Source organism: Rattus norvegicus, chromosome 2 (assembly GCF_036323735.1).
Source record: "Rattus norvegicus strain BN/NHsdMcwi chromosome 2, GRCr8, whole genome shotgun sequence".
Lineage (NCBI taxonomy): Eukaryota > Metazoa > Chordata > Mammalia > Rodentia > Muridae > Rattus > Rattus norvegicus.
The window spans coordinates 213740506-213761699 of record NC_086020.1 but is presented as its reverse complement, the minus strand read 5'-3'; the positions used below and the strand labels follow the sequence as shown (position 1 = coordinate 213761699).

The 21194-nt window shown below is 40.3% G+C and overlaps 2 protein-coding genes across 6 annotated transcripts in view; one reads left to right on the top strand and one right to left on the bottom strand.

Annotated features, from left to right (window-relative positions):
- Usp53 (ubiquitin specific peptidase 53) overlaps window positions 1-17594 on the top strand; it is a 61514-nt gene extending 43920 nt beyond the window's left edge. For 3 of the 5 annotated variants that reach the window (XM_017590782.3, NM_001389268.1, XM_063281661.1), the window contains 2 exons: window positions 13239-13335; window positions 14716-17594. In XM_017590782.3, coding sequence (XP_017446271.1) covers window positions 13239-13335; window positions 14716-15625 — 1007 coding nt within the window. In that variant the 3' untranslated portion in view covers window positions 15626-17594. Of the gene's footprint in view, window positions 1-13238; window positions 13336-13786; window positions 13869-14715 lie in introns of all 5 variants that reach the window. The other 2 variants (XM_039102091.2, XR_010063594.1) reach the window with 2 other exon arrangements.
- Window positions 17595-19420: 1826 nt separating this feature from the next.
- Window positions 19421-21181, bottom strand: C2h4orf3 (similar to human chromosome 4 open reading frame 3). The gene is made up of 2 exons (NM_001271116.1): window positions 20870-21181; window positions 19421-20189 (listed from the first exon to the last, which is right to left on the bottom strand). Coding segments are annotated over exons 1-2 (198 nt in total). The 5' UTR covers window positions 21067-21181; the 3' UTR covers window positions 19421-20188.
- Window positions 21182-21194: the final 13 nt, after the last annotated feature.

The window sequence follows — 21194 nt, the reverse complement described above, 5'->3', positions numbered from 1 at the left end:
CATAGATAGCAGTTGAAAAATGTCAGATTTTGTTTATTCTAAAAATAACCAGCACTTCTTTGACCCTACTCACATACATGATAGTTTCTCCAAATAATAATTGCAATATAAAATGTGATGTAGGCATAAATTTCTTGCAACCTACTTTTTATTTTCAGTAAAGATCTTACTTTCATTTCAGTGAATTCTTATTTATTTATTTATTTATTTATTTATTTATTTAACACTCCAGATTTTATTCACCTCCCAGTCCACCCTCCCCCACAGTTCCACATCCCATACCACTTCTCCTCTCCCAACCCCAGTGTCTCCACAAGGATGTCCCCACCCCACCACACCCATCCCACCAGACCTCTAAACTTCCTGGGGCCCCCAGTCTCTTGAGTGTTAGGTGCATCTTCCCTGACTGAACCCAGACCTGGGAGTCCTCTGCTGCATATGTGTTGGGGGCCTCATCTCACCTGGTGAATGTTGCCTGGTTGGTGATCCAGTCAATGTCTGAGAGATCTCAGGGTCCAGGTTAATGGAGACTGCTGGTCCTCCTACAGGGTTGCCCTCCTCCTCAGCTTCCTCCAGCTTTTCCCCAATTCAACCACAAGGGTCAGCAGCTTCTGTTCATTGGTTGGGTGCATATATCTGCATCTAACTCTTTCAGCTGCTTGTTGGGTCTTTTGGAGGTCAGCCATGGTAGGTTACTTTTGGTGAATGCCCCATAGCCTCAGTAATGTGTCAGGTCTTGGGGCTTCTCCATGAGCTGGATCCCACTTTGGGCCTGTTGTTGGACTTTTTTCCCCCAGGTTCTTCTCTGTTTCCATCCCTGCATTTCTTTCAGACAAGAAGAATTATGTGTCAGAGTTTTGACTGTGGGATAGCAACTGCATCCCTCATTTGATACCCTCTCTTTCTGCTGGAGGTGGGTTCAGTAAGTTTCCTCTCCCCACTGTAGGGCCTTTCATCTAGGGTCCCCCCTTTGAGTCCTGAAAGTCTCTCACTTACCAGGTCTCTGGCACATAGTTGTTTATTTCCATTCTTTCTGCTGGCCCTCAGGACTTCAGTCCTTCCCCCCGCCCCCAATACTAGATCATGTTCCCCTCTCCCCCTACCTCATCCCCTTTAACCTCCCTGTGCCTGTCTCCCCACCACCCTGTTGTTGCTTTCTTCTCCCTCCCGAGTGGGACCGAGGTGTCCTCACTTAGACCCTTTGGCTTGTTGAACTTTTTGAATTCTGTGGACTGTTTCTTGAGTATTCCGTACATTTTTTTGTTTTTGTTTTTTGGCTAATATGCACTTATTAGTGAGAACATACTGTGCATGTCCTTTTGGGTCTGACTGAGTTTCTCACTCGGGATATTTTCTAGTTCCATCCATTTGCCTGCAAAACTCAGGATGTCCTAATTCTTAATAGCTGAGTAATATTCCATTGTGTAAATGAACCACATTTTCTGTATCCATTCTTCTATTGGGGGACGTCTGGGTTGTTTCCAGCTTCTGACTATTACAAATAAGGTTGCTATGAACATAGTAGAGCATGTGCCCTTGTGGCATGGTGGGGCATCTTTTGGGTATATTCCCAAGGGTGGTATTGCTGGGTCTTTAGGTAGGTCTATTTCCAATTTTCTGAGGAACCTCCAAATTGATTTCCAGAGCAGTTGTACCAGTCTGCAATCCCACCAGCAATGGAGGAGTGTTCCTCTTTGTCCACATCCTTACCAACATGTGTTGTCACCTGAGGTTTTGATCTTAGTCATTCTGACTGGTATAAAGTGGAATCTCAGGGTCGTTTTGATTTGCATTTTTCTGATCACTAAAGACTTTGAACATTTTTTTAGGTGCTTCTCAGACATTTGAGATTCCTCTGTTGTGAATTTTTGGTTTAGTTCTATACCCGATTTTTTTGATTGGGGTTGTTTGGTTTTTTGGTGATTAGCTTTTTAAGTTCTTTATATATTTTGGCTATTAGTCCTTTATTGGAGGTGGGGTTAGTGAAGATTTTTCCCAATCTGTAGGATGCCGATTTGTCTTATTAACTATGTCCTTTACCTTACAGAAGCTTTCCAATTTCATGAGGTCCCATTTATCAATTCTTGATCTTAGAGTGTGAGCCATTGGAGTTCTGTTTAGGAAATTTCCCCCAGTGCCAATGAGTTTAAGGCTCTTTCCCACTTTCTCTTCTGTTAGATTCAGTATATCTGGTTTTATGTTGATATCCTTGATCCACTTGGACTTGAGCTTTGTGCATGGTGACAAATATGGGTCTATTTTCATTTTTCTACATACAGACAGCTATTTAGACCAGCATCATTTATTGAAGATGCTTTCTGTTTTCCATTGTATATTTTTGGCTTTTTTGTCAAAGATCAAGTGTGCATAAGTGTGTGGTTGTTGTGGTATAATTAAAATGGTTTCTTTTATCCCGCACTAGTGCTGGCACTGTAGTGCCACATGGCATCTGCGGGATATTTTCATCTCAGTCAACAAAGCCTCTTGCCTGCTAAGCTCCATCCCATCTCACACTGCCAGTGGCTACTCTCTGAGCCTGGCAGCAATTTCTCTACCCATCTAGTTCCCAAGGCAGGTTGCCACCGTGTCAGGCATATACATCCCAATCCTGTGATGAGCCCAGTGTGTCCTACCACCACACGCTCTCTTGAGCTCAACTAAGTCACCAGATGAAAGAACATACCACACAATAACCTGTGATCCAATTGATAAGATATAATCTGCCCATCTAGATAAGATAAAATTTGTTCATCTAGACATACAAAATCCTGAACACATCCATCCCTTAAAAATAGTCATATCAACCTGTAAATGTGCAGAGAGAAATCTTAACATCTGCCTCTATGTTCTCCCAGCTGCTCCCTCTCCTCTTGCCTGGTCTCCTCCTCTCTAAAACTTTTCTCCTTCCCATCCTTCCTTCTTGTCCAGTGACAATCCTCATTCTATCCTGTACCTGCCTTCACCTGCATAATGACATCAACCTATACTTCACCCTTTCTGTCTAATTAAAAAGAAAACTTTTCTCTCGGATGTCAGCTGAGCACTATTATCATTTTGTAATTTAAAAGCATAAAATACACCTAACGCCCAGGCCAACATTTTGATCAGTTAGAACATTTAGTTATCCATTCCAGCTTAAGAAAGGCTTAAAATCTACGTTATATCCTGGCTAGCTCATACACTGATAACTGTCTAATTAGATATGTATTTTCAAAGTTAAACAGTCTGAGTAGACTATGAGTCTATAATCAGTCTTCAGCCCCATCAGAATGACCAAATATCTATAAACATAGGAAGCCTAACACGGCTTCCAGAACTGAGAGGTTGTAGAGACAAATCTCCACTAGCACAGCCCTCCAGTTAGCCACTGTGAGCGCAAGGCTTCAGCCTTCTGGTCCAGGATCAACTGACAGACCCTTGAAATGCAGAGATCTTGAAGGGCTGATAATTCTGGCTAGGCAAAGATTATCAGTCGACTATTCTGCATAATGTGTCCTTTTTTGGACAGTATAGTCAGTAGGTGAAATGGGCAGCTTCTGCTCAGTGGCTGCCTAACCACAAAGATTTTCCTCATCTGGAGGTAGAGATGCTCAAGTTCTTTGTTAAATCCACCAAAGGGGAACAGTTAGGAGCAGATATGTCTCAACCAAAGATAAATAACTTTAAATGTTATATTTTATGGATATCTGACGTTTTTGAAAACTATGTATCTATATAAGGTAATCTGGACTTTTGTCCATTAACTATTCTCAGCTGTTTCTGACGAGAAGTTTTTAAAACATTCTAATGGTGAACCAGGAGCTACGAATTCGCTATTTGGCCCGTAATTCCTATGTTTAATTAACTCAGAATTTTGTAATGGCATCAATAGAAGGATTGGGTCCAAACCTTGTACTTTTAAAATTTTGTAACAAATAAGTTCTATACTAAAGTAAAGATATGATTTTAGCATAATTACCAAATGAGATTATGGCTGTACAAATCAATCTAGCTAATTCCTTCACATTAAATTATGACCATTTCTAAATTGCTCGTAAAAACAACATTAGAATAACCACCTTCAGCCCCCCAAAGTCAAGGGAATCAGGGTGACAACTCTTCAATAATTTCAAGTGTACATGGGCAATGAGATAGATATCCTTGGGTGGTAGGGGATAGGGAAAATGGATCGAATCTTGTACCCTAATGTGTCTGTCTATCTTGACCCAGCTGAAAGTCCTTGAGATCGGGAATCCAAGCAGGTGCATTCTGCAAAATATAATTCCCAAGACAAAAGTTTAGAATCGAGATATCTTTTTGTTTGATTCTCTTGAATTTAGTTTTTCAGGTGGTCTCCCTCTATCAGATCTGATCCATATAACTTGGAAGGTGTCCAGAGCCTAATCACCCTTTTTAAAAACATAAAGACAAGACCTTTCTCCCAAAATACCATGTTCCTTAGTCTTTAACCAGCAAAACTTGTGTCTTGCACTCTCACCCAGAGGAATAACAAGACTCAAACTCACATGCATTATGAAAATTAAAACAATTTTACCGAAAGAAGTAAGCTGAACAAAAGTGTCTGAGCCCGTTTAGGCTTTTCTAATCTGTCATAACAGGAAATTAAGTCAAAATTCCCATGGAGCCCACAGTAAGAGAACCTGAGCTTCCTGTTGTAGTAAATATCAAAATTAACCACGAACCCTCGCTGGCCAGCATCTTTGAGCCATATGGCCTTAGCAGGGTAACTCATAAAACAAGTTAAATATCTTCAATCAGTTCTAATACCAATAGGAAGTAAGCAACTTATCAAACCGGGACTTTAGCCCAAAATACATTGATCTATCAAGCTCTCTACCCAGAGCCTCAGATTTTTATTTATTAATAACTTCCATAATATATGTCTGTATTCACTCTACCTGGTGTACAGACTTCTATTTTTAATAACCTCATTAACTTGTAAATATCACCACTCTGTACTTAGAGTCAGTGACTAATTTTCCCTATCCAAGTTCTGAACCGTGGGTGAAAATCTCCATGTGGTTTGGGTAATCTCTGTACTCTCTTCTTCCAAAAACAAACTTAAATCACCTTCCAATAATACTTGTCTTTAAGAAGCAGGCAGCTTGTCTAACTAGGATTTTAACCCAAAATTCCTGTGGAGCCCACGTTAGAAAGAATATGAGTATCCTGTAGGACTTATGAGAGCATTGTATCTTTATACCGTCTACCTGTTAAGCTCTCTATCTGGAGCATCAGACTTTATTAATAACTTTATAAGATATGTCTGTATTTACTCTGCTTGGTATTACAGAATTCTATTTTCTTCTATCTTAGTTCCAAGTCATGGGCGAAATTCAGACAAACTCTGTATATATGTATTCTTTTTTTTTAAAGACACATTTATTTAGCATCATGATCAAACTTTGACATTTAGCAGTCAGCAGCATGAGTGGGAAAGGTCTACAGTAAAACCCTTTGTTGGAATGCTTTGTACTTTCCACAGAACAGAAACTAAAATAACCTGTTATACAACTAGTCACAGATACAGTCCCACACACATGAGTGTTGTTTAAAACATGCCTTCTTTGTTAGCAACAAGGCCCTGCCACCACTGTGCTTGGCTGAGGTCACAAATCTGTTTTAACCTGTGACTTCTCTGGCTCTCCTCTCCCGATCAGCTTTGTTTCCTGGTTATAATTAGAACCTCCTGCCACTGTCATAGCTACTGCTCCGGTTTCCTGGTTTAGCAAATTAGCAATGTACTGACTTCCACCACCATAAGGGCCAGAGCTCCTGCCTCCAAAGTTTCCTCCTTTCATTGGTCCAAAATTTGAAGACGGTTGTTGCAATTGCCAAAATCATTGTGGCTTCCACCATCTCCAAAATTGCTTCCACTACCACCGCCAAAGCCGCCTCCTGTCATGGACATTGCCCTGGTTTGCATAACCCTGTTCACCACTTCCATAGTCTCTGCTTCCTCCAGAGTAACCAGGGCCGCCTCCTCCATAACCACCATCATTGCCAAATCCATTGTAGCCATCCCCACTGCCACCATATCCGCCACCACCACGGCTGCCACCAAAACCACCACGACCACTGAAGTTCCCTCCTTGATCAAAATTGTCACTGCCACCAAAACCACCTCCATGACCACCACCAAAGTTTCCGGAACCACTTCAACCTCTCTGGCTGGACGAAGCACTAGCCATCTCTTGCTTCGACAGAGCCTTTCTTACTTCACAGTTGTGGCATTCACAGTATGGTATTTCTGAATAACAATCTTATGCACAGATTCATGGTCATCAAAGGTGACAAAAGCAAATCTCTTTTCTACTGTCTCTGTCAGTCATAATTTCAATCACTTCAATTTTCCCACTGTTCAAAATAATCTCGTAGGTGATGTTCTTCAGTGTCTTCAATACCACCAACAAAGATCTTTTTCACAGTTAAGTGGGCACCTGGTCTGAGAATCTTCTCTTGACACAGCTCTCTTAGGTTCCACAATTCTGCCATCCACCTTGTGTGGCCTTGCATTCATGGCAGCATCCACTTCCTCCACAGTGGCATACGTGACAAACCCAAAGCCTCTGGATCTCTTGGTTGGTCAAAGAGTATATAAGTATTCTAAAAGCAAATAAACCAGCCTTTTTAATCATGCTCTAATCAACATCTGATAAGGAAGCAGGCAACTCCCATTTGTTTAACTCTCTGTGGCTAGGAGCAGCCTGCACTTTTCACAACAGGGGACCTAGAGTCTGTTAGCAGACCCTCCTCTGTTCCTTTAAGGTTCCCACTCTTGGGCCATCACATAACTCAGCATGGCGCTGAGCCCCTCTTACTTAGAAAATAAAACTTTCTAACTCTTGGGCTGAAAATATTTACTTACTAGTGGATTCTTGTCCAACACATTGGTTTGCCACTTGTTGCTGTATAATTAAAATGGTTTCTTTTATCTCCACACTACTTCTGGCACCATAGGGATTATTTTCATCTCAGTCAACAAAGTGTCTAATCCACCAAGCTCCATCCTATCTCATACTGCCAATGGCTGCTCACTGAACCCGGCAGCAATCTCTCTACCTATCTAGTTCCCAAGGCAGGTTGCCACCATGCCAGGCATACACATCCCAATTCTGTGGCGGGCCCATTGTGTCCCGCCATTACACACTCTCTTGAACTCAAGTCACTACATGAAAGAGCACAACACACAATAACCTGTGATCCAATTGATAAGATATAATTGCCCATCTAAACAGCACAAAACACTGTACACATCCATCCCTTAAGAAAAGTCATATCAACCTGTAAATATGCAGAGAGAAATCTTAACATCTGCCTCCATGTTCTCTAGACTGCTCCCTCTCCTCTCGCCCCATCTTATCCTCTCTAAAACTTTTCTCCCGTCCATCCTTCCTTCTCATCCAATGACAGGCCTTGTTCTATCCTGTATCTGCCTTCACTTGCATAATGACATCAACCTACATGTGGTTTTATTTTTGGGTCTTCATTTATTCCGTTGATCAATGTATCTGTCACTATACCAGTACCATGCTGTTTTTATCACTATTGGCTCTGTAGTAGAGCTTGAGGTCAGGGATGGTGATTCCCCCAGCCATTCTTTTATTATTAAGAATTATTTTCACTATTCTGGGTTTTTTTCCTTTCCAGATGGCTTTGAGAATTGTTCTTTCCATGTCTTTGAAGAATTGTGTTGGGATTTTGATGGGGATTGCATTGAATCTGTAGATTGCCTTTGGTTTGGTAGGATGGCCATTTTTACTGTGTTAATTCTGCCAATCCATGAGCATGGGAGATCTCTCCATTTTCTGAGATCTTTGATTTCTTTCTTGAGAGACTTGAAGTTCTTATAAACGTCTTTCACTTGTTTGGTTACAGTTACCCCAAGATATTTTATAATATCTGTGGCTATTGTGAAGGAAGTTGTTTCCCTAATTTCTTTCTCAGCCTGTTTATCATTTGTATAAAGGAAGGCTACTGTTTTGTTTGAGTTAATTTTATATCTGGTCACTTTGAAGTTGTTTATCAGCTGGAGAAGTTCTCTGGTCGAATTTTTTGGGTCACTTTTGTAGGCTATCCTATCATCTGCAAATAGTGATAGCTTTAATTCTTCTTTGCCAAATTGTATCCCCTAGATCTCTTTTTGTTCTTATTGTTCTAGCTAGCACTTCTAGTACTATATCGAATAGATATAGGGAGAGTGGGCATCCTTGACTTGTCCCCGATTTTAGTGGGATTGCTTCAAGTATCTCTCCATTTAATTTGATATTGGCCATTGGTTTACAGTAAACTGCTTTTATTATGTTTAGGTATGGGCCTTGAATTCCTGATCTCTTTAATATTTTTAACATGAAAGGATGTTGTATTTTGTTAAATGCTTTTACTACATCTAAGAAGATGATCATGTGATTTTTTTTTTAAGTTTGTTTATATGGTGGATTACGTTAATGGATTTTCGTATATTGAACGAATCTTGCATCCCTGGAATGAAGCCTACTTGGTCATGGTGAATGATGGTTTTGATGTGTTCTTGGATTTGGTTTGCAAGAATTTTATTGAGTATTCATTGATATTCATAAGTGAGATTGGTCTGAAGTTCTATTTTTGGTTCCGTCCTTGTGTGGTTTAGGTATCAGAGTAATTGTGGCTTCATAGAATGATTAGGTAGTATTAGGTCTTCTTTGAAGGTCTGGTAGAATTCTGAACTAAATCCATCTGGCCCTGGACTTTTGTTGGTTGGGAGGTTTTTAATGACTTCTATTTCCTTATGGGATATAGGCCTTTAGAAAGTTTACCTGCTCTTTATTTAACTTTGGTATGTGGTATCTGTCTAGAAAACCATCAGTTTCATCTAGACTTTCCAGTTTTGTTAAGTATGGGCATTTGTAGTAGGATCTGATGATTTTTTTGAATTTCCTCAGTTTCTGTTGCTATGTCTCCCTTTTCATTTCTAATTTTGCTAATTTGGATAATACTGCCTCTGGGCCCTTTAGTTAGTTTGGCTAGAGGTTTATCTTGTTAATTTTCTCAAAGAACCAGCTTTTGGTTTTTCTGATTTTTTTTTTTTTGTACTGCTCTCTTTGTTTCTATTTGGTTGATTTCAGCCCTGAGTTTGACTATTTCCTGCCTTTTACTCCTCTTGGATGAGTTTGCTTCTTTTTGTTTTAAAGTTTTTAGTGTACTGTCAAGCTACTAATGTATGCTCTCTCTAGTTTCTTTTTGGAGGCATTCAGAGCTATGAGTTTTCCTCTTAGTACTGCTTTCATTGTGTCCCATAAGTTTTGATATGATGTGTCAACATTTTAATTAAATTTCAGAAAGTTTTTAATTTCTTTCTTTATTTCATCCCTGACCAAATTATCATTGAGTAGAGAATTGTTCAGTTTCCACATGTATGTGGGTTTTCTGTTCCTTTTGCTATTATTGAAGACCATCTTTAAACCATGGTGGTCTGATAGGATGCATGGGATTATTTTAATCATCTTGTATTGGTTAAGGGTTGTTTTTGTAACCAGTTATATAGTCGATTTTGGAGACGGTACCATGAGGTGCTGAAAAGGTTTATTCTTCTATTTTAGAGTGAAATGTTCTGTAGATATCTGTTAGATCTATTTGGTTCATAACCTCTATTAGTGTCATTGTGTCTCTGTTTGGTTTCTATTTCAATGACCCGTTCATTGGTGAGAGTGGGATGTTGAAGTCTCCCACTATTATTGTGTGGGGTTCAATGTGTGTTTTGAGCTTTAGTAAAGTTTCTTTTTGAATGTGGGTGCCCTTGCATTTGGGGGCATAGCTGTTCAGAATTGAGACTTCTTCTTGGTGGATTTTTTTCCATTTGATGTATATGAAGTATCCTTTCTCATCATGCTTGATAACTTTTCGTTGAAAGTCTATTTTATTGGATATTAGGATGGCAACTCCACCTTGTTTCTTGGAACCATTTGCTTGGAAGACCTTTTTCCAAGATAGTGTCTGTCTTTGTTATTGAGGTGTGTTGTATGCAGCAAAATGATTGGTTTTATTTGTGTATCCAGTCTGTTAGCTTATGTCTTTTTATAGGTGAGTTGAGACCATTAATATTGAGAGATAGTAAAGACAGATGACTGCTGTTTGCTTTTTAGAGGTGCTATTTGTTTTTAGAGGTAGCTTTATGTGCTTGTGGTTTTCTCCTTTTGACTTTGTTGTGGGATGCTTAATATCTTGTCTTTTCTTTGGTATAGGTATCTTCCTTGTATTGGAGTTTTCCTCCTGGGATCCTCTGTAGGGCTGGATTGGTCGATAGACTGTTTCAATTTGGTTTTGTCCTGGAATAGTTTGGTTTCTCCATCTATGTTGATTGAGAGTTTTGCTGGGTATAGTAGCCTGGGTTGACATTTGTGTTCTCTTAGAGTCTGCATGACCTCTGACCAGGCTCTTCTGGTTTTCATTGTCTCTGTTGAGAAGTCTGGTGTAATTCTGATAGGTCTGCCTTTGTATGTTACTTGGCCCTGTTCCCTTGCAGCTTTTTTTTTTTCTTTTTTTTTTTTTCGGAGCTGGGGACCGAACCCAGGGCCTTGCGCTTCCTAGGCAAGCGCTCTACCACTGAGCTAAATCCCCAACCCCCCCTTGCAGCTTTTTTTTTTTTTATTCTTTTTTTGTTCTGTGCATTTAGTGTTTTGACCATTATGTGATGAGAGGATTTTCATTTCTGGTCCCATTTGTTTAGTGTTATGTAGGCTTCTTGTACCTTTATGACTATCTCTTTCTTTAGGTTGGGGAAGTTTTCTTCTATGATTTTGTTGAAGACATTTCCAAGTCCTTTGAGCTGGGAATCTTGATTCTCCTCTATTCTAGTTATGCTTACATTTGGTCTTTTCATTGTGTCCTGAATTTCCTGGATGTTTTGGGTTAGAAGTTTTTTGTTTTGAATTTTCTTTGACCGTTGTTCAATCTCTTCTACAGTGTCTTCTACACCTAAGATTCTCTCTTGTATTCTGTTGGTGATAACTTACATCTGTAATTCCTGTCTTCTTTCTAGGTTTTCCATTTCCAGGTTTGCGTGTGTGTGTGTGTGTGTGTGTGTGTGTGTGTGTGTGTGTGTGTGTGTGAGAGAGAGAGAGAGAGAGAGAGAGAGTGTGTGTGTGTGTGTGTGTGTGTGTGTGTGTGTGTGTGTGTGTGTGTTTTCTTTATTGTTTCTACTTCACTTTTAGGTCTTGGACCACTTTATGCAGTCCCTTTATCTGTTTACCTGGACTTTCCTGTATTTCTTTCAGTGAGTTATTTATATCCTCCTTTTAAAGGACTCTATTATCTTCATGAGATAGGAGTTTAGGTCAGCTTCGTGATTTTCAGGTGTGTTGGTGTATTCAGGGCTTGCTGTCGTGGGGAAACTAGGATCTGACGATGCCCATGTATATTAGCTTCCGTTGCTTATGGTCTTGTGCTTGCCTCTTGCCATCTGGTTATCCCTAGTGTTTTCTGGTCTCAGTGACTCTGTCTGGAATCTTCTTCTTTTTTCCTAGGTTGCAACAGGTCTCCTGGTAGGCCTGTTGCCCTGGCTGTAGCAGACCTCCTGTGGGGCCTTCCACCTGGGGGTGGGGTCTTCAGAGGCACAGAGAAGCTGCTGATCTGTTGCCTTGGCTATAGTAGATCTCCTGGGAGGCCTTCAGACTGCTGTCTCTTCAGAGGAGGAGCAGTCACAGATGCCCTGGGTGCAGCAGGTCTCTTCAGAGGAGGAGCAGTCACAGATGCCCTGGGTGCAGCAGGTCTCTTCAGAGGAGGAGCAGTCACAGATGCCCTGGGTGCAGCAGGTCTCTTCAGAGGAGGAGCAGTCACAGATGCCCTGGGTGCAGCAGGTCTCCTGGGATGTCTCAGGATGTGGTGTCAAATGTTCTGAGTGCAGCGGTTCTTCCAGTATGTCTCAGGATATGATGTCAAATGTTCTGAGTGTAGCAGATCCTCTGGTAACCCTCAGGATACAGTGTCTTCTGGGAAGCAGACTAGCTAGCAGTCTGTCCCAGCAGAAAGGACCAGGCAGAAAGGGACTGTTATTCGGCAGGTGGGGTGGGGTGGTTAGGGAGATGATGGGTCCCTGAGTTCACTGGCCCCCAGCAGCTGCTGTGGGAGTTGGGGGTGCCGGTCTCTTATCAAATGCTGAGTGCAGTGGATCCTCTGGTATGCCTTAGGATATAGTCTCTTCCAGGGAGCAGACTTGCTAGCAGTCTGTTCCAGCAGAAAGGACCAGGCAGAAGGGGCAACCTACTTTTAATAAGGGTTCAATGTCTCCTCCAAACCCCCCCGCCCCCAGCAGAGGTAGTAAAAGAGGAAAGAGTTAGGATGTGGGGAGTGGACCTGTTCAACAGTAGTTCTCTGGGGGTGAGCTGGATCGTCTTTGGCAGCTGCTACCTTTTATATGGTACAACATTGGCTTCTAGGGACTAAATAGTTCTTAAAAACGAAAATGTGGTTTGGGATTTTTTAAATTCACAATGTTACTTAGGAATAACAAGTTGAATCCTAAAGTGATTTTTCATAAGTCTTTAGCATTCAAAAAACCTCATATCTATCATTGTTAGAATTGAGGGTAACTTAAGCCACACGGTACATAATATGAATCATGGTGAATGTGGGCATGATTTGGGCATGGGTCAGTGGTAGAGCACTTACCTATTGTGCAGAAGGCCCTCACTTCCATCCCCAGCACGGAGAGGAAAAGCACAGGCCTGAGTTAGACAGATCTGGTTTTGCATTTGCTGTCTAATTAATCTGGCAAGTCATGTAGCCTTGCCAAGTCTGCTTCTGCACAAAGATAATACTTTCTTGGTAAGATTGGTGCACATGCCTTGACGTTGTCTTCTGTGCTGTTCTCATACTGTCGCAGTATTTGAACTGACTGATGTCACTAGCCAGTCCTTCCTGTGAGGCAGGTAACTGGGTTCTTGTCTCATCCGCCTCGTAAGGGCGGCAGGTGTGGATGCTTCAGAGGCCTGCTTAACGTTACCATGTCTCCTACAGGCTTTTCCACTGTTATATGTTCAGTAATGATCATGCAGTGAGGAGGAACACATGACCCAGAACAACAAGATTGTTCTGAGATTGGTGGTACCTTAGAACAAGTAATCTTAATCTTGCATAAAAGGATTTAGTAAACAAATGGGAAAAATTGAACTTTTGTAGATCACATACACAGATGTAACGTGAGTGGACTAGAAGTGTATAAGATGATTTAAATTATTTTGTTTCCCTTCTGTTTCCCCCAGGCTTTAGAAAAGACCTCCAGGACTTGGAAGCAGATGATAAATCTTATGAGCTCCACCCAGAATCACATGTGCAAATAAAAAACCATTTGATAAAAAGGTAATCATAGATATTTAGAAATAGGAAATTTTCAGTTCCTGAATTCATATATAATGGAAACTCTTGCAGAGGGAATAGATGTGTATTTTCAATCTGAAAGTATTACAATGCTTATTTTATTGGGTAATTTAATAGCATGTAGACCTGAGGACAGAATGCCTGCAAGCTGTTTGGTACACATTTTACTGCACTCTCATATGTAGCAGGCATACAGAAGTGCTGATATCCTTAGCTTTTCCTTATACTTAACCTCAGATGCCTAATGCCTTTTCCACCTTAACTGCTCAGTTGTTTACCCTCTAACACTCACTTTTTCGTTTTGAGGTGTAAATAAAACCAGCAGGACTTTAATTTTTCTTCTTTATGATCTTGGGCTCTTATTGTTCTCCAATTTTCCTAAGTCTAGAACTTAAAGAAGCTTTTTTAAAGCACTTCCTTTTTGTCCTGACAGAGTTGACATCCTCAGTCACTGTGGACTAGGTGAGCACAAGCACAGGATAGGACACAGCAGCACCCTGTGTCACAGCCTACAGGTAGGCAGGTGGGCAGGACTCAGACAGTCTAGGGAATGCTGCCCAGAGGTCTGCACAGTTGAAAACCGAACTCATAATGTCAGGAAGCTTTCGCTTAGTGACCGGCACTGAGTTAGCATTGGGTAACTAAACCCTTAATGGGGAGGGTCTAGTGTATTTACAAGAAACACTTTGCAGTTTCCATGGTGACATGAAAAGCAATGGAGCTGGGATTTCATCATAGTTGTTTCTGTTCAGCCATGCCCTGCTGCTCTTTGAATTCCAAATAACTCTGGAAAAACTGCTTTTACTATAGAGAAAAATAATTTAATTATTTCTCTTTACTTTAAAATCACTTACTACCTCAAGACAGTCTTGATTAAGATTACTACGCTGTCTCGCACTGTATATCAGAATTTAAGCATCTCTGCTGCCTAGAAACGTAATCTTGGTAGGAAATGTTTAAGCTATTGAATTGTTTGCTTGTAACAGTTCCCTTAAATTGTATATGTTATCATAAATAAATGTAGTTTCAGCATTTTTAATCTGAAATGAGTTTTAAGATCACATGTGATTAGCATGCACAGGCCCTGGGTTCAGTCTCTTGCCACTACCACTCCCCATCATACAGTGAAGATACTGATTCGTGAAGTGATGGATGTTTCTGGCATATATGTACTCTTCTGGCATATAGATTCAGGATCAGAGAGCACCGAAAATGTTAACAGCTGCAAAGTAGTCCCCATTTGTACTACTGTGCTGTAAAAATGTAAACCATAAGCTGGGAAAAATCAAACTAAAAGACAAATACTTCATTTCCCTCTGTGGTTACTTGGCTTTACTTTTTATTTTTATTTTTAAATTTCAGGTCACAGATTGGTGAAACCAATGACAAGCTGTTTCCTTCAGCCAGCTCACAAACACCTGCAAGAGAGTATGTCTACCAGACAAATGAACAGAAAGGAGAAAAACCAGATAGGACCAAATGTTCTGAGTGGCGTAATACAGAAATTTCTGAAGGAATGGGTTTGCCATTTCATGTTGATGAGAGTTCTGTGGCTGGGAAGAGAGTCAACAGTAACGAAACAGTCTCGCCATCTTCATTGTCTTCGTCTGTGAGAACTGCTGGGCTAAAGGCCGAAACTGGACCCGTCATATTTTGGCCACAGCAAAACATCACAGAACAGGGTTACTCTGAGAATTCGCTGTCCAGAGAACTCACACGTCAGTCTGCTTGCAATGCTGATAGTTGCCAGATGCCAAAACTCCACTGCCACCGTTCACCACCCCCTTTGCCACCAAAGAAATACTCTACAACCAGTGTGCCCAGGTTAGAGAGAGCTGGATTTATACCTGACGTCAGGCTTCCCGAGGCATTTAACACTAATTTCTCCAGTCTTCCAAAACACAGCTTGAGTACAGCCTCAGGACCAAGTTCAGAAGGGAGTGCGTACATGACCCAGGAAAAAGATAAAGAAACCATTCAAGTGAAGCACCAGGCTGCCAACAGCTGCCCATCTAGTTGTTCAACTGGTGGTTTTCAGGCAAACTCAAAAGCACTCGTCAATATGTTTTGCGAGCCAGATCAAGACTCTAGGTCTATGTGTCCCAGTGAAACAGTTTCGTTAACTACCTATTTCTCAGTTGATAGTTGCATGACTGATACGTACAGATTGAAGTACCATCAAAGACCCAAGCTCTGTTTTCCGGAGAGCAGTGGCCATTGTAGTGATAAGTCACTGTCTCAGACTGAGCAGGTAGAGGGATCTATTACATAATGGTCCTTTCTTCAACCTGTCCTCCGAGCAAAGATTAAAAACCCTGGCATGCATTGTTTGATAAATGAACCAGCCATTAAAAATACCAACTGATAAAACCTAATGATATATAAAATAAAACCTGTTATTTTGAAAATTATTAATCAGGTTAACATATATTTTATGATCAATTTACTGAATATTTTAGAAATTTCCTTTGGTCTTGGCGTGCCTTGAAAAATAAGGAAGTGTCTAATTAATTTGCTGTATGTAACAGTTGAGCAAGCGCCGTGCCTCCTACTGTTAGGTAGCAGGTGTTTAACTACTATACTTCAGTGTAGGCTGGTGAATTCTGCTAAATAAGAAGTACAGCGTGTCTAGGAAAGCAGTATCCGCTTTCGCAGAGCACTTTCTGGTGGGTAACCAAAAGATGGCTATACCCACATGCTTTTGACTTCTATGATAGTCTAATACAAGTGATCTTTCAAGTGTCTTAAAAATGCCCATGGATTTGCTATGTTATCATCTGGAAAGCATTTGCTTAATGATGAACAATTTTTAATAAAAATATCAAGGTCATATAAAATTTACTTTGTTCCTAGAACTTTTCAGAGTGTCTATCATAATTAGCCATTATAACTTGTACCCAAAAATATTTCAGTCATGTAAGTTAAAAATAAAAATATGGTAGTATATTTATCTTATTTAATTGTCTTCTAGCTTTATATGAAATGTGAAAGATCTTCCCTTTGGTTTGATTTACTTTAGGCTGCTATTAACCAATGTTACAAGTTAACTTTGGGCTTCTTCTCGGGATGGTCACTGCTGCTTTGATCACTAAAAGATTGCTAGATGGTCTGTGCTTTTACTATTGAGGCTTCCAGGTTAAATTTCTGCCTTTATATAAGGTTTAATCTTAATGAAATGTTTTCTTTCTTTCTTTCTTTTTTTTTACTTAAACAAATAATGGCTTTAGCTCCACTACCATCACGGAGTGGAGTTTATTTATATTAATTTTTTTCATTATTTTGAAAGTAAGCTGAATTGCCTTATTAGTTTTTATTTTATTTTGTAACAGGCTGAAAACTAGTTTTAGCATAGTTTCATAATAACTATTCCAGAGAATTAAGAACTACAAAATTAGTTGTCTTTATTACCTCTCTAAATGGGAAGGCTCATAATCATGACTTTAAAACTCATAGCTCGCTGAGCCCTACAAACTACTAAAACTCAAAACCCAACACTTGTTTAAGAAAAGGTACTTTTAACTCAAAATTGCTTATAAAAGTGTTGTCAATTCTTAGCCAAACCCTGTTTTTGTTCATTTCTAGCATAATTGGTGACCATTTCTTTGTATTCTCTTAAGGAACACTTGAATATAAAATTAAAATTTATCCTTAAAGATTATTTTTTAACAGCTTTTAGTACGGAGCGTTTGTAAATAATGTAAACTTTGTAAAATTGTATTTGAAATGTCAGTGTTTATAATTCTTGCTTTTATAACACTGTAAAATACTAGAAAAGATCTTGTTATTTTTAATAGTTTTTAAAAGATTTTAAAGTTTAAAAAAAATCCCATTTGGTCTCTATTCCCTGTTGGGAATGCATTATCTGAAGCACTAACTAATTTCTGTGCATTACAGCAGTTTCCTAGATGAACCTTTCGACTCCGTCGAGTTTGCAAACAGAAGTGTCATTTCTCCTCTCGGTTGATGCACAGCTTAGTTACACACTCTGCATTATCTAAGACTGAAATAGAGAACCTGCTCGTTTGTCAATTCAACACAGAATAGATCCAGTACGTTTGCCTAATTAATTGTATGTATTTCTTCTCTGGTGCCTATTGTTAACCAATGTTTCCGTGTCGATAAGCTTGTAACTTCTTAAATGATGTAATCATGTTTCACATAGTTATCTTCAGAGTATTATATTTTCATGTGAAATCAACTTCTTTTGGCTCAAAAAAAATGAAGCTTAATTTTAAGCAGTATAGTTGATCTTTTCTTTGCCTTTATGAACTGTGGTCCCCTTCCCCAACTACTCAATTTATGGGAAACATTAAAAAACAAAAATTTAAAGTTTACAAATGTTAGCCGAGGATGTTCCCAAGATTTACATCCCCAAGTCAGAACCACAGCTCGTGGCAGCAAGTTCTGGGCAACATGTCAGTGATTTAGACTGTGGACAATGTGGATAGTAAATCTCTGGAACACAGCATTTTTGGATTGAAAACAGCCATAAACAATTCGTAATGGGTATGCAGGGCTGTTTTTTCAATTAAAAGCTTACCAACATCAAATCTAGATTAGATGTGACTTTCATTTAATAAGAAATTATTGTTTTCTATTCACTTCCAAGTAGTAAGAAAAATAAATGTGTACATTTACTCCTAGCACTTAGGAGGCAGAGACAGGTGGATCTTTCTGAGTTCAAGGCCAGCCTTGTCTGCAAAGCTGTGTACAGGGCTGCACAGTAAGACCCTGTCCCAGAAAACAAAATGTAAAAGCAAAAGCAAAGTCCATTCTTGACTAAGAAGCCTTATAGCAAACATTTGGTCCAGTGCCCAGTTCTGTGCCGTCACTGACTTCCATGTGTGTCTTGTGTTTAGTGCCCAGGGTTTGGAGCTCTTTAACTCCTGGAACTTTCAGTTAATGTCCCCCTAAAAAGTTCTTCCAAGTCCTCAGCCAGTTCAGATGCAATGATCAGAAGCTACTTCACGTTTAGAAACCAAATGTGGATTACTTTTTTGCTGTCTTTAAATGGGAACAAATTTGCAGCTTGCCTTGAAGTCCCATTTTTATATTTCTAGTAACTTCTAAAGTGTGAGCATCATAGTTTCCTTAAAAAAAAATCTCAATTATCTATAGGACTTGGAGCCTTCATGCTGTTCCTGTGTGGCAATTACAGCTATGTATTAACTATTCTTGAGTTCCTGAAAGCACTATAGAGAGAGAAATTATCAGCAAGAAATTGTCTTACATGAGGCCTAGAAATCTCATCTATCTACTGTAGGCTTGACGCCTAGGGAAGGTTGAGTTTTAGTCCAAACCTTAGGGACTGGCCAGAGCCTAAGAACTCAGAACTGTAAGCACTGACGTCCACACAGATGAAAACTGAAAAGCTGGTAACCTGGGCAATGGGGGAAGTAATGAAAAGGGCTGGAGGACTGTTTATTAATTACAGCTGTTCAGCTACAGTGGGCATGACAGTAAAGACAAACACTTTCAAGGAGGCTATTTTAAGGGGAGGGGTACACGACTGAAGCATTAAGGCAGTGGGTCAATGTCAAGGTACTCAGAACAGTCCCAGCTGGGGCCCAAGGTCCCAGCTTAGTTAACTCCAAGGTCAGAGCAGTCCTGCGTGGAGGAAACACCTGTGCTTTGAACCCAGCTTGTCCTGATCTACTGTCTTGTTCTGAGGCCAGGCTACATCAGCGCAGCCTTTGCTCATCTCAGGACAGTACCCACACAAATAGATGTTCCAACAGAGAGATCTGCCTTCTCTTCTTGTCCAGGCTCTAAAAGGGGGATGACTGGTCTCACATCATGGAGGCTTCCTTTACTGTTTTTCCAACAGATTAGCTTTTCCTGAAACAGACAGACCCAGGAATAATGTTTTGCCATCTGTCGTGAATCCCTTAGCTCAAAGGGACCCAAAAACTCACCATTATACTAAGTTCTCCAAACTAGAAATGTCCAGAGCAGCTGGCACCTGTGGTAGGCTGGCTTGGGACACAAGAGAAAAAAAAACAGTGTGACCTAACGGCAAGCCAGTAACCTCCCCACACTACCACCAGAGAGTCTGACACAGTGAAGCTAAATTCAGTGATTAAACATTTATTAGAGAATATTAGTAAGCAGTACAAATCGGGTCCCAGAGTGTGGTAAACTCAGTGTCACCCCAGTCCTGTATTCTAATACACATACTTCAGTTACACTTTGCACAAAAAATTATCCAAGCAAATGCAACAGTATCTTAAGACAACTGTCAACAGTTTACCAAATATTGTGAATTATAAGGGAGAAGAACACCACCTCTGAATATTTTAGGCAGTTCTCATGTACTGAAACCAGCAGTATAAAAAACTCTAATTACCCAGATCTTAAGGTGAAAAGGAATAGCTTCCAAAATATTTATGGTAGCTGCTTTGGGACTGTAGCCTTTCTGCATAAATGCTACCTACTCAACCCTAGATGATAACTATTTTATAATGGCATAGTTTTAAAACAATATCTGAGAAAGTAAGCTTCACAAAGATAACTTTTTTTTTTGCTGATGTTCACTGCTGTGTCCCAACTGATGCCTGGGTAATAGAAAGGGGCCGGATACCCGATGGATGAGTAAATGCTACATAAATTTCCTTAAAGTACTTAAATTACAGGCATTATTAAAAATATATATTATATATCATTTAGCTACAATCATGGTTTTAAACATATAGTACTACTTTAGGGAGGTCAAGGGCTGAAGGAAAGCCTGGAGGTCTGGAATTCAGCTCCTGGAAGTCCTCTTCATTCAAGAAGTCTAGTAGTTTTCAGGATTCACTCCAGAAGCCAGCCGTGTTCTAGACTCTCAGCAAACCAATCTGTAAAGACCAAACATTTGTTTCCTTTATCTGCTTATTTTTGACATTTAATGAGACACTGGACATCGATATTGCTAGCCTTTGCCTATCCCTACATAATTTACACTATGGCTTACCAAAATGGCTTAACAAGTTTTTATCAAAAATTCTTATCTTTTCATCATCAGATTACCAACTCCCCCACCCCTCATTCTCTGCCTTCTAGTTTGCCACAAAACCGAAAAATGAGAGCCAAAGCGAACCCAAGATACTCCATTCTTTGACAGAAGTAGGAATGGGGATACTTTGGAAGATGAGTGTATTTGCATAAATTTGCATACAAATTTACAGGGCTTGCTTTGGAATAACATTTTAAGTACACGCACAACACTCAAATCACTTTAGATTAATCACACTTAACCTAATTTTTTTATTATTTACGATATTTACTTTTTATCTTTATTAGTTTTTAGTAATTTTTATTATTTACGATAGATCTAATTGTGAGTATAGGTTTCTAAAACTTAAGCAGTTCCGTTGTGGTGGTGAAACTCAGGACAGCGCACCTGAGGTGCCAAGGAAATCCACTTTCGCTCTTTCTCCCAACTCCGCCATCTCTAGCTGCGGCCCCTCCCTCCCGGAGAAGACTGGAGCAGTCGCCAGCCTCCTGAGCACTTCCACTCTGTACTCAAGACACTCACCAGGGCAAGAGGTACACGAAGATGAACAACGCCAGGTCGAAAAGGATGAAGAGCCAGAGATCCAGCCAGTAGGAGTGTTTCGGAATCCCGTTCATCCCCGACTGAACGGGCTCATCTTGGCTCCTCCTTCTAGCTGCGGACGAGCCCCTCCGCTCCCGGACACCATCGGTACCAGACGCCGCCTGGCCCACCTCCATCTTCACGTCGCTTCACTTTCCGCGCACCTGAGACTAAACCTGAAGGCCGCTGCGCGCCCTCGTCTTAGCAATCGATTCCGGACAGCCCCGCCAATCACTTAGGCGCCACGCCCCGTCCCGCCCCGCTC

Coding starts and splice junctions, on each gene's coding strand:
- C2h4orf3 (NM_001271116.1), bottom strand. CDS start 21,066: ATGGAGGTGGGCCAGGCGGCGTCTGGTACCGATGGTGTCCGGGAGCGG.